This window comes from Lates calcarifer, linkage group LG15 (assembly GCF_001640805.2).
Source record: "Lates calcarifer isolate ASB-BC8 linkage group LG15, TLL_Latcal_v3, whole genome shotgun sequence".
NCBI lineage: Eukaryota > Metazoa > Chordata > Actinopteri > Centropomidae > Lates > Lates calcarifer.
The window spans coordinates 20,894,147-20,908,206 of NC_066847.1; the positions used below are offsets into that span (position 1 = coordinate 20,894,147).

At 40.5% G+C, this 14,060-nt stretch overlaps 1 protein-coding gene across 4 annotated transcripts in view; it reads left to right on the forward strand.

The window, feature by feature from the left end:
• Positions 1–13,858, forward strand: part of LOC108892288 (adhesion G protein-coupled receptor L3) — a 199,286-nt gene extending 185,428 nt beyond the window's left edge. For 2 of the 4 annotated variants that reach the window (XM_051076011.1, XM_051076012.1), the window contains 4 exons: positions 1,467–1,635; positions 1,806–1,931; positions 4,368–4,464; positions 11,118–13,858. In XM_051076011.1, coding sequence (XP_050931968.1) covers positions 1,467–1,635; positions 1,806–1,931; positions 4,368–4,464; positions 11,118–12,067 — 1,342 coding nt within the window. In that variant the 3' untranslated portion in view covers positions 12,068–13,858. Of the gene's footprint in view, positions 1–1,466; positions 1,636–1,805; positions 1,932–4,367; positions 4,465–8,204; positions 8,331–9,773; positions 9,826–11,117 lie in introns of all 4 variants that reach the window. The other 2 variants (XM_051076010.1, XM_051076013.1) reach the window with 2 other exon arrangements.
• The last annotated feature ends 202 nt before the right edge of the window (positions 13,859–14,060 follow it).

Below are 14,060 nucleotides of genomic sequence, written 5' to 3' on the forward strand. Positions count from 1 at the left end.
CTCGAACAAAACTGCCACTAGTTAAAGGACGATATTTTGTTCTCTTTGTGCACACTGCTTGTGTTTCTGTGTCCATTCCAGGGGCAATCGCCTTGATGAAGTACCTCTCCCACCAGGTCATTAAGACAGCCCTGGGAAAGTTATGTTTAATGGTTGCCCTGGTGAATTCATAAATCATTTATTTTGCCGCACACCTGGCCCATTTATAATAGCTTAAATGCGAAGGTCTGCCAGCATTTATGAGGGGAGCTAGATACTTCTGTGAACCGAGATAATTATGGTTAGCACCTGTAAATCACTAACAAATCCCTTCCTGAAATGTATGAATGTCTGGCCTTGATGTTTGGATGGGGATGCTGTGAATGTATCTTTAATCCCTCCTGCCAAAATAAGCCATCTCCCTTCTTGGTGTATTGTTTCCCTCTTAATGTCTAAATTTGTACATTGTATTTGTGGCCACACATTCTGGATTACACCTCTCCATCTCTTTGTTATATGATTTGATTTATCTCTGCCTGTTTTCTTTTTGTTATTTTTGTTCTCACCGTGTTTCTCAGCTATCAGGATTATGAACCTGAGATCAAGTAAGACAAAATTGGAAGGACCCCTTTTTCCCCACAATGCCATCTTTCATTTACTCCCCCATATGAACAAATCAGGACCCAAATCCATCCAGCTGCCTCTCTGAATCATTAGCGTGATTTATTGTGGAGTATTCAGTCATGTTGAAGGCCGCATTAGTGTGCACACAGCACTCCTGTCTTAGATATACATAGCCTACAGATGTGACAAGTGAGATTAGTTTTAAATGGCACCTGTATCTTCACACTGCACTCTATAGAAATATTAGCACCGTAATGTAGATACAGCTCTCACATTTGTCAATCGGTAGCCATATATTTTTCTATCTACATCCAATCCATACAAGCTTATCTGTTACCCTCACATTTACACATACCTCCATTATCGTATATATGAACCTGCAGTTTTATGATCATCTATGGCTTTTTAAGTAGATAATGGCATCGCTTTAAAGAGTGCAAACAAGGAAAGGAAAAGGTAGCAAGGACAGGAACAGAGAACAAAGATGATTGAATTCATTGTCATTTCTCATCTGTTTCTTTTCCCTCTGTGTTTGTTTTGAGCCTTCTCTCCCTCTCATAGAGAAGACCTTGATTTTTAACTGTGGATTAAGTCTTATTATGCTTTGAATTGATTTCTTTTGGATATTTGTTAAATTCAGTATTGGTAGCACACACTCCAGTTAAAGCTGTGGCTTTCAAATCAGCTCTACCTCCATTGATTCTCACAAAATATAGTTTTTTTTATACAATTTAAACTGCATCTTATCTAAGTTCAAAACCAGTTTTGAAACATTTCAAACACAATAACTCTGTCAAATGGATTGTAAGTATGTAAGTAAGTAAGTAAGATGTAAGTAAGATGTCTCTTTCTTTATATTCCAGATCATGGGTGATTGGGGCTATTGCTTTGCTATGTCTCCTGGGCCTGACCTGGGCCTTTGGCCTGATGTATGTCAACGAGAGCACGGTGGTCATGGCCTACCTGTTCACCATCTTCAACTCCCTGCAAGGAATGTTCATCTTTATCTTCCACTGTGTCCTGCAGAAAAAGGTATGGATTCACTCTTAAGACGATGCAACAACACATAACTTCAGCTGCATAGAAACTGCGTATTGTGACATCTTATGACATTTTTGATAGGTTGAAATGTCTGAAAACGCCCTGAGGCTGTTCTAATTGCTTGTTTGTTTGTGCCGTATCGTTGTTTTCTTCTCATACAGGTACGTAAGGAGTATGGAAAATGCCTCCGTACTCACTGCTGCAGCGGGAAAAGCGTGGACAGCTCCATCGGCTCTGGAAAAGGCACCGCCTCTCGTGCACCAGGACGTTACTCCACAGGGTCACAGGTGGCAGGACACTTTTCATGTTCCCCTATGTCATCCCACTTTTTTATTCCTTTACCCACATGATTTACGTGCAGTGTTTTTTTTTTTTTATATTACCAAGGCAAATTTCTGCTTATTCTGTTAAGGATTACAAGTGAGTCTTATCTTAAAATTCATTATGCTTTCCAAGAGTTCAAACTGTGTACAGTAGCTAGAGGCAAGAGGATACATGATCCTAAATAATACACAGACATGGACCTGTTTACAGAACAAATGAGAAAAGATTTTAAAGGTGACTGTGTATGTATGCATGATAGATTTCAAGCAAGTGTAACAAATGTCCTTGTTTGGGAGCGATAACAGGAAAATGTAGTGCCTGTTGAGTTTAGCATTTCCCAAGTACATAAAGTCAGCCTGCAATTCATTTCAGTGCAGCAGGTCTAGGCTGCATACTGGCACAGCAACACTGACTCACCGACTAAAGCACTGGCTCAAGCTTTGTGAGGAATGTGCTCACGCTCACGAATGCAGATATGACTGTCTCTGCCAAGAGATGCGAATTCTAGTGCGTAAGTGGTAAGCCTCCTTGTAAAGTAAATTGTTAATCGATTCCTCCCACATTTACATGAAGTATAGGAAGAATTGCCATGATACACTATAATTGAACATCATATCCGTATTCCAAAGAGTGTGATTTCCTTCCAGTGTTCAATTATAAATAGTCCTTGGAGTCAAGCATGCAGTGGCAACCCACGATACAAGCTGGATTCTGCATACAGATCAAAGCGTTTAATTATACACAGTGCTTTGACAAGATGGCTCTAACCTCATGCTCAGTTGCTTTATATGAGTGAGACAGGAATGGAAACACTCACAAAGACGTGGTTGTTTATTGCTAACTCTGAGGCATCTAAATGAATGTGTAATCAGCAAAAGTACATGCTAACTCACTGGCTATGAAAGATTCAAGTTTTTATCTGTCCAAAAAAACAACAAGAAATGGCAGTGTCATTCTCAACCCTATCTGCGCTGGGGACAACACTGACATATGGTATGTTATTGAGCTTAGCTATGTCAGTGTACGTTGACTGTTAGAATATATGAACTGCATGTCATCCGGGTTTGACACATAAGTGCCAAAAACCACATTTCTCAGAGAGATAGAGAGAGAGGTATTGATCATAACACCTCTGCGTGGGCCTTTTTCACCTCGTTTGCTGTATGATGTGATGTGATGATTAAGCTTATGAATAAATGTCATTCTGCAGTGGAGGATTTCAGGGAGAGATTAGGTGAGGTGCTGTGACAGTTGCTGTAAATGCAGTTAATGGCGATGGCAGGGGCAATGACTTAATTAAGCTGAAACCTGTCTGAGGAAATCACAGAAAAACACAATTTTCCTAATTGCATGACTTTACATTTCATTCTTAGCTTGGACCCAGCTATTCCTGTCATACCCTGCATGTGTTTCACAATACATTTCTGTTATGTAAAGGTTATTCTTCAGTGCAGTGTCAGGGGTCAGCTCCGCCCTTTCATATCGAGTGAGTCTCACTTTGACAGGTCAAAATGAAGGATAATTCTAGTTTATTACATCGTGGGTCTTGTTGTTGAGCGTTGGCCATCATTTCTGTCAGTTATTATAATATTGTACTCACCAAAGTAATTGCTGTTGTTAAGTCAGCAAAAGCTTCATCTAATTGAGGCTTATCGGAGATAGTATCCTATAGATAGTATCCTATTATAGATCGACTGCTGAGGGTTGAAGTAAAGAAGTGGCATAGACTGCAATAAAAGCAGACAGAAGGTGGTTTTAATATCCTTAACATACCTATAAGATGATGGATGATGGAAACTCATGAACAAATGGCTTTTTGCATAAAACCTGTATGATTGTCTTGTGTTGCCACATTGCCAGATTTCAGCAGTTAAGTTGGTGAGTACATTATTACAGTATTGATATATAAATCATGCCCAAAATTATAAGAAAAGGACCCACGTTATTTTCTTTTCAGCATCACCAAACCTTTTACATACTAATCTGGAATCTTCTACCGAGCCCCTCTGGCCCAGGACAGGAAGTCTTCAGCTCTGTGGTTACATATCCAGACCCCTTACCCTGAGCAACAGCCCATAGGGACTCCATCATAATTAACCAGAATGAACCCTCTTGGATTGAGCCTTTGCAACCCGACACACTGATCCGGAAGAGCTTGACTGATGACTTTATTATTGACTTCACCTATCCCAGCACTAATGCTTGCCTTTAATTGGAGGTTATTTATCCCCACAGCTGACATGTTTCATGATTTAAATACTAGAATCAAAAGCAGACAGTCGTTCCCCCCCCACCCCTTCTCCTCCACATTCCACCACGTTTTACTTTTTAGCTGTGTTAGTGACAGTGGTTCAGAGGGAATATTCTGATATGTTTTGACATGTCATTTGTCTCAACAGAGCCGCATCCGCCGAATGTGGAACGACACAGTCAGAAAACAGTCCGAGTCCTCTTTTATGACCGGTGACATCAACAGCTCTGCGTCACTCAACAGAGGTACTTGGTCCCACACCAAATATTTTCCTGACAGCTTTCACCAAACTACATGACTAATGCAAGACATTTTTTTCTTTCCACAAAAAGTTCACTATTTTCTTGAATTGTAGCTATAATCTCTTTCCACTTAATATGACACAGGGGTTTTAAAGTATCAAGAGTTTTTTTTTTTTTAACAAGTAAAACCTTCAACCACAAACCTTAACCCAACATCTCAAGTGAAGGAAAGTCAGTCATTTCACAATAGCTTGCCTCAGATACTTAAAATGTTCAAAATTCCAAGTAAAAGATGCAGTTTTCTATTCAGCAGTTTAATTATCACCAAATATTGAAACAAGTTTTTAAATATGCAAAATGAAATGCATCAAAACTGCTGTCAATAGACGTGCAACACTCAAATGGCTGGGTGTGTTTGTCAACATTTTTTCCTGGATGAAAGAGAACGTGATTGTGAATACAAGGCAGAGATTGAGAGGATAAAATCCTTTGGTGTCATACTGCCTCAGAAAATTGTTTATCACGTCTGCTATTTTGAAGCATCAACAAATCATTTCTTCCACCGTCGAGTCTTTTAAAGGAGTGTACAATGAAAATGGATTTAGACTTTTGAAGACATTAATCAGAAACTTCTCTAAACAATAAAAAAAAATAAAAAATACTGTAAAGTAAATGTGGAGGCTGAACATTGTGCATGCATTTTATCAAATAGCTTATGAAAATTCTAGTTTTGGTGCATTTTCTAATTGTGCAAAAGCTACCTCTTTATTCCCCCCTGCCTCTCAAGCAATGTAACATTGTGTCGTCTCACTGCCAAAGCCTTGCAACAGAAACTGGGCATCCTGTCAGGAAAAAGTGCTGAATAACAAACTAAAAAATCAATTCAGTGGGATTCCCTCTTAGAAACATGTTAATAAAAAGTATTTTACCATAATGCATTTGACAGCTGCGCGGTAGATAGAGTTAACTTCTGAGTCTCTCGGGTTATCCAGGAGGTAGATAACCAGACTGCATCACATCAAATAGCAAGTACCATCCTCGCTGGCATCCCTCCTTAACACTGTATTTAGAGCACGAGCAGTTCCACACTGCTCGTGCTCTAAATTCACTGTGGGCGCCCGCGTGCGTAGACACTAATGCATAGTTAAAATGATGGATTAATGTTCGACACAGGGAGGAAGTGTCGAGATCTCGGTAATTAGGCACTCAGCGTAGCACCGTCAACAGATACAGCTTTTATCCATTGTGGAGAGGCTGAACTGGGGCGGAAGGTGGGGGGTGGTAGGTCGGGAGTAGAAGAAAAACCTACATGGATGTTCCATAAAGGCAAAGGCGGGGCTAGAAATTATTAACGCAATTTAATACCCCTGACTTCTCCCTTGGCTGGATCTGATAGAGACAAGACCTCAAGAGTGCTCCGCCATCTCAAGTATCATAAGAAACAGATGCAAACGGAATTGCACTTATGCTCGCTCGCTCCCATGTTGTTATGAAGGAATTATGTTGTTGAGAAGCAAATATTTCTTGCTGATTTGTCCTTCTCGTTCTTCCCCTCGCACGTGAGAGAGTGAGCTCGCAGCTGACACTCTGGAGAGCGGCGCCACGCAATCATCCCGACAGCGTTGCATGTTCCGTTTATCCCAGCGTTCGAGATTATTGCTACACACAATCAGCACTGGTTTTGGAAATTGTCCAATTTATCAAACACAAGACACAATAAGTGAGGTTGCTGTGGGGGAGGGGGGGTTGAGGGGGGATCTGTCACCAGGAGAATTCAAAAGGGGCTGGTGTTTATGGAATACACTGTAATTAGGGCAAGCAGCAACAGCAACAACAAATTACTGTTTTTGTTTTTTCCTTAAATTGAAACAACACTGATTTCAAAGTATAAGCATAATACGCCTAATTAATACTAAACTAGAATCAGAATAATGCTGGAAGATGAGCCTAAATCAGCTGTAGTGTAATTCTTTTAAACTTTGATTAAGCATAGTCTTCCATAATAGTAAATATTTCTGCAATTAAAATTCTATCAAAAAGTAGAAGACCAACTTTGAAAAGATGGGGAAGAGTCGCAAGGTAATATAAAAATCCTTCTCCATTGGTATGACAGATTCAGAGCATTTGAAAAGAACAGTACACTCCGCTGCAGGAGCTAATTGCTGTGTACTGGTACTTCAGATAAAAGATGTTTACCCGCTCTGGCATAGCGCATGCTGGAAGCGCATGCATGTATCGGCCTCGTAAGTCTTGAATTGGTGCTTCTTTAAAAATAATAGCATCATATCATGTTGTCAGGAGGGGGTGGGGGGATCTTGTAAACAGGAAATGAATGCAAGTCACAGACATTTTCAGCATACTTGATATCCCACATAATGTTTTCAAACAGTTGAAAATAAATTATTTTTATCGACTGCGAAAGAAAAACAAACATCAGGGAATCTGCACCATTCTTGTTTAAGATTGCAGCCTTCGGAAATGTGCAGCTAATCACGGGGCTCAGACTGTGAAGGTTGCTTTGGTGTGGTAGTATGTGGTCAGGAAACTGATGAGTCATTCGGGCAAGATCCAGGCAGCAAGTATCTGAGGACAAGCATGGCATAAATAGAAAATGAGCCGGTGTTTCTGTTTGTGCATAGGAGGCGAGGCTGGAACAAAGTAATGACCATCTTGACTAAAGAGAGGACATATCACTTCATTCAGAGGTTATTTCAGCAACAGCACATGGAGAATGAGACCAAATATGAACTTTGCTCTTTGGAGAAAAGGAAATAATATACCACTTCAGCTCATGAGATTGGCGATGCCACAAACAATAATAATAGTGAAGCACAGAACGGTTGGCGAGGCCTCGTCCACCCCCCTCCCTCCTTTCATCCTCTCCAGCTTTCCATTCTTGCAGTTTAGAGTGATATGGGTGGCAGATTTAATACTTGAAGTTCTTGTTTATTTTTGAAACAATGACAGATGACTCATTTTGAGTCCATTTTGCCAACTAAAATGACGACTGTTTGCTGGTAGATTTTGTCACCTGGAGCGATACCTAATTAAGTTAACGTTAGCTTCAGGAGTCAAGGTTGTAAAAGACAAGCCCATAGGTTGTCTGTGCAAGCAGCTTATCATGACCCATAGTTATGTTTTATTGCCAGGTGACCTCTACCAACTGTAGTAGGGAGGGAGTCAGGCGAGGTAGTATATATAGAGACAGTGGTTTTAGAGAAAGGCCTATCACAAGAATTTTCTTTATTAGTTCAGCCTCAAAGACCAAAGAGTGTCCTGAATGGTTATTGTATTCTGTCCTGTTTGAGTCTAGTAATGTAACAGTACATGTCTTGTGTTGGCCATGTCGGTGCTTTTTTTTTTCCTTTTGTAATTTATGTCTGTTAACACATGTATGCTGCCTGAATGTGGAGCACAAAAATGGGCTTTAAACTAATGGCCGGCATTAACAATACGATTAATACACTTTCCATCGGTCCCATTAGCCATGTCAGTTCAGCTCTGCCACTTTCATGTAGCAAACCCCCCCCCCCCCTCCCCTTTCACATTAATGATCATGTGATCATTTGGATGTTAATGGCTATCATTGCTCAGCTGCATCTGCCCAACTGATATGAATGTTCTCTCTCCTTCTCTCTCTGTCTATATCTCAATTTATTTTCCCACCTACCTTTTTCTGTCTCTACACTTCTGTTCTCTTCTGTTTTTTTCTGTCTCACTCTGTCTCTTTCTGGCTGCTCCAGGGGCTATGGCTAACCATCTTATACCTAATGCACTCCTACGTCCTCATGGCACTAACAATCCCTATAATACATTGCTTGGGGAATCGGCAGTCTATAACAACCCTCTGGGCATGTACAACACACAAGGTGTGCTAGCTTCTTCTCATTCTTTAACATTGTGGCTAGGGCAGTGTTTTTTTCATGTCTGGTCCTGGAGAAACTGTGAGGTTGCACATCTTAGTTCCTGCCCAGGATGAGAGAGCAACTTTATGATTGGAGAGTTAAAAGTAATGGACTTGCACTAAGCCAAAATTCCAGTGCTCACCCTCGAGGGTTTTTACAGGGCTTTAATTAAAAAAACACTGCTCTAGATGTTGTGTTCTTAGCACTGAACAAAACTACAGCTTTATCACAAAAATCCTACAGGTTTGTTCTGTGGGGTTTTTCATTGGAGGTGTGTCTTGGCTTCTGGTCAGGGCCTGCAATTCGGTTACACTCAGTCGCGGCTGTTTGGCCGATGCAGAGACTGTAAAAAAAACAAAAAAAAACGAGGAAATCCTCAAAAACAATCAAGAATGGGTGCCCACAGGGAGCCAGATACATCCCCAATCATTTATTTTAAATGTGCTCTAATGTTGTCAGTGAAGCTTGTGTGCCACGTCTTATGTCTCTCTGTTTTTACTGTCAGCATTTCTTTCTTTTTAAATGCGCTGTTGGATTGTCAAACACTGTTGTTCTGCGATAAATGTAATTTAATTTGATATAAGAATTTAAAAGACAAATCATTTAAACTGCTTACAACAAACATGAGGGTTTCCATTAATCTGACACTCTCAGTGTTTTAATATTTTTATAAATATAATTGCTCCTTAGATGGAACAAAAGCCCCCTTACAGCTTTTATATAAATGTTATATGCATTATACATATACATATATATACTGGCTATTACACAGATATTAGATCTGAGTATTAGAAACCATCTCTGATGAGCCAGCTAGCAATTGTCTTTATTCTGGGATCAGTCTAGCTGTTGAAATGCTGTTTTTCTCTCTACAGAGCTGTTATTATTTTATTCCAACTCTCAGCAGTCAGTGTGAGACTGCTGTAACTCGAAGAGTCTGTAAAACTCAGAAACTTGTGTAAAACGGAGATAAAAAAAAACTCACAGAGAGCTTTGATCAGTGTATAATTTATGTATGCAATACAAGTACTGCATCGGAGCTCTTGACAGAGGGCTATAATTCACTAACACTGCCATAGATGTAAAAGAAATATCTGGAAGGATGAAAATGCTAATGCATCAAAAGATTTACTGGTGCTTATGACACTTAAATACCTTTGCCATGTTTTATTCTAAGGATCCTGAAAAAAAAGTATTTTCTTCTATTTTTCTGTTAATAGATATGTTGTGGTTCTTTCTGTGGGTAAAGAAAAATTTGCATGGTGACTTAAAACAATTGCATTCCAGAGACATTTTCTTGATGCATCATCAGCATACTGTATGTGCACATTTCTCTTTCTACCTGTCACTGTTATGCTTATTGTGTTTTCTTTTCTTCTTTCCTTTCCCTCATGCTGTCCCTAAAAGAGCCCTACAGAGAGACAAGTATGGGAGTCAAACTAAACATTGCTTATCAAATGTAATTGACTTTGGCTTTACTTTCTTTTCACTCGATGCTGACAAAGGGGGTAATGAATAAGAAATTGCACTTCCCTTTGGAAGTAATAGCATTCTTTTATGACAAAGGCCCTCACCTTTTTTAAATAGACCTGTAAAAATCAGTTTAAATCATATCCTTAATTCCACCGATGACTGTAGTGTGCACAGCTACACATACAAAAAAAAAAAAAAAACACTCGGAATAAGCTAATCCAATTATAGTCAACATTCAGACTCACCTCAACATTTCATAACGGACGTCAATGTAAATTGATCTGTATTCTGTTCAGTGAATATTGAACAACCGTGCCTTTGTTCATGCACTTATTTTTATCTTTATTTTATTTTTTATTTTTTATTCACCATTCACTTTGATCAAGCCAATATACTTCTTGAAGGTCTCACAAATGCGTCTTGTCAAATTTTCAAGAGGTCAGACTGTGGGCTTGACACTTTTAACAAGCTGGACGTCCTTGTCTGAGGTAGTTTGAATTATCGTCAAAGAATTTGCTTTGATGTTGATAGCATGGACGTGGTCAAATTGATGAAGTATGAGATCTCACATGTTCATGCAACGGAGAGAACAGAAAGCCTTCTTCTTCTTTCCAGTGTGGTTTGATTAGGAAAAATGGATTAATTCATGTTTAGAATGATGGTTAGTCATGTTTACATGGATTAGGCATATAGTATTACACTGTTGCGTTGCAATGCTCATATGGGACAATATGGCTGGGGTCCAAATTTACAGCTGGTTTGTGTTTACTTTATAAAGTGTGAAGTGCATGGCTGTTTTTTCTGTCTTCGCTTGTTAAGTGCATAAGCTTTGTGTTTCGTGTTGTGCTTGGGTTTTGTGTTGTTGTGTGTCGCACATATATCAGTGTTTTCATCACTGCCATAGACTTAATTTGATAAAAAGTGAAACTGGGTCTTAGAAAATGTATTTTTTTTGTAACAAGGTAAGTGTGTATGATGCCCATTTGTAGTATATAGGCTTTTAATGTAAATACTACGCTTTATGTCTTATCTAATCCTAATACTGTAGGGTCTTTATTTCCACAGAGTGCACTTTATAGAATTGTGGATGACAAAGAGTGCTGAGAGTGCTTGAGGGTCAGGACATATTTCAAAATAAAAGGGCTACAGTATTTGATGGATGTAATTTGTGTTTGTAAAAATGGCTGACATTTAGCTGTGGCAATTACATCCCATCAGATTTCACCCTTCTCATTCGCCCACTCTACCCCCCAACCCAACCCATGTTTATCATTCCAGAGGGAATCCTGAACAATGCCCGGGATACAAGTGTCATGGATACTCTACCACTGAATGGTAACCATGGCAACAGCTACAGCATCGCCAGCGCCGAGTACATGAGTGACTGTGTCCAGATCATTGACCGGGGCTATAATCACAAGGAGACCACCCTGGAAAAGAAGATCCTGAAAGAGCTCACCTCCAATTATATTCCCTCCTACCTCAACAATTCCCACGAGCGCTCAGCCGAGCAGAACCGGAACCTCATGAACAAGCTGGTCAATAACGTTAGCAACGGCGGCAAGGACAGCGGCTACGGGATGGGCTTGGGGGTGGGGATGGGCATGAATGTCGCGCTGGGCCTGGACGACCACTCCACCTTTGGTCCGCACCACGATGAAGGCCTGGGCCTGGAGTTGATCCGCGAGGAGTCTAACGCCCCGCTGTTGCCTCAAAGACCGCCCCCTGCCCTGCAGGCGGTGGACAACCTTCACAGTCACCTCCACCAGTCGGTGCCGCCACCCCTCCCGCTGCCCCACCACCCATTCACGCCCGCCACCGCCTCCTCCTCATCCCGGAGAAGGATCCCCCAGGAGAACAGTGAGAGTTTCTTCCCCTTACTCACTAACGAGCACACCGAGGACGAGGGCTCGTCACCCACCCACAATCACCAGAGAGACTCCCTCTACACCAGCATGCCCATGCTGCCTGGCCTGCCTGACGTGTCTGCGGAGTCTGCCGATGGCTCCAAGGATGGCGGGGACGCCAAGAGCCCAGAGGCCAGCTCGGACGACGTTTACTACAAGAGCATGCCCAACCTGGGCTCACGCAACCACCTGCATCAGCTGCACTCCTACTACCAGCTAGGGCGGGGCAGCAGCGATGGCTTCATCGTGCCCCCAAACAAAGAGGATCTATCTCCAGAAGAAGCCCACCAGGAGCCCTCGCACCTGGTCACCAGCCTATAGGCCCAAACACCCTCCCTACTAGTGTCCCTCCTATTACCGTAGTCCTTTACTTCCCCCGTGTCCTCTTGTTCAATCAGTCGTTGGCAGTGGTAGCCTTTCTTTTTATTCTGTGTTCCGAAGACTGAGGCAGAGCAAGCGACTGTACTCTCGCTGTTACTGACCACAACCAGGATAATAATTGCTACGTATGGGGGCTAATATGTGACTATATTTGGTTAGATATTGCGGGAATCTGTTGATGTTGTGTTCCCCCCCTTCCCCCTCAAACCCTGTGTGGTTTGGCGTGTTTTGTCTCAGTGTGAAAAGAGACAATTACTCACACAGGATTTTTAGGTCACACAGGATATAGTCTGACAGTCAAGAGGAACTGCAGAGCCCCTAAGTCTAAACTTATAGACTTCACCAGAATAAATGGGAGATTTAAAAAAGGACTATTTTATTATACTTCTGTATCTATATTGACTTTTTGAAAGATTTTCTTCCTCTTTGGTGAGTTGCAGCACATTTTGTTTGCTGAAGTGTCCCTTCAATGAAAAAAAAGATAAAAAACAACAAAAAAAACCAAAAAAAACCCACACATTTTGAACAATTACCATGAAGGAATTATTGATCGTATGCTTTCAAGCATAGCTGTTCTTTTTTTCTTTCATTTTACTGTAATAACAGTTGTTAAAAGAGGGAGAAAAAAACTAATAAGAGAATTATGAGATATTTCTATGTAATTGTACAGATAACTAGCATTGCACATAATAGTATGCTTTTTTTGTTCCGAGCAAAACCTTTGTCTCTGTAAATGTAGTGGTTAGGAGCAATTTTGTTCTGTTGTGCTGGCCTTTCTGGGTTTCTGGTACCAGTCTGTTTTTTTTGTTTTCCTCTTTTATCACTTTCCAAGAAATGACCATATACACAGAAACAAAATAACACAAAAAATATCACAGCAAAACACTTATCGTGCTGCCATTTTTGTGCAAATTATCTATGGTTTCAGGTCTGTTTTCTGTTTCCGTTTGATTTCTATTCCCTGCCCCCCCCCCCCCCCCCCCTTTTTTTTTTTATTGTGTAGATAGCAGAGCTCTGATTCACAGATCGTTGAGGAGACAGAGTCAGTCCAAGTTAATCGTGAGGTGTCCCTCAGAAAGGTTCATAGTGCGTTCCGCATCTCTGTTGGCATTCAGAAAACGCTTGTGCTTCTCAGAAAGAGAACAAATTGAACATTGATGAGCACTAGGCACTTGTACAAAAAAAGAAAGATGGCTGTTTTACTTATTAAAGAGAGAGCTTTTGGAGTGAGAAAAACTGGAATTGTTTTTCTTTTTCTTCCTCGAGGAGAAAATATATTTATTTATTTGTTCAAATCAACAGTAATAAAAATGGAGAATGGAAGTAACTTTAGTGGCACAGATAAGTTTTTATTATTGGCTATGATTATGGCTTCTTATTTATTCCTTTTTGTATTGGTTTCCAAGGTGAATGACCTCATAACTAATATTTGTTGTAACAGTGAAACTTGTTTGCCAACAAATAAATTCCTGGTTAAGATTTATCACTTAGCTATGACAAAAGTTCTGGTGTTTTGTCTGGATCTTGGAGCACTTTTTTATGGAAGGACCTTCAAATGATGGAAAGATCAATTCTTTTTTTTAATTATCAGTTAATATCCCTCATTAGCCCTCTGTCCATTTCAGTGCCAAATAAATTTGGCCCAGCAACAGTGGATGTGCTCTGTATGCTCTGGTCTGCTTTACAATAGAAGCAGTGATTTCATAAGCTGTAATAAATATTTCAATATCATTGCCGGTGTAACCAATGAATTCTTTACCAATACTGCATGTTTAACATGATTTTGATCAGCTATGCAGGAAGACATGGAAGGCACTCATCTTGGCAGAGGACATGAAGAGAGGTAAGCATGCTCCTTCAGTAACCTTTCAGTCACAATATTTTATTGTTTCATGCAGTAGAAACTGAAACACTAAGTGCTGATGGTCATGAT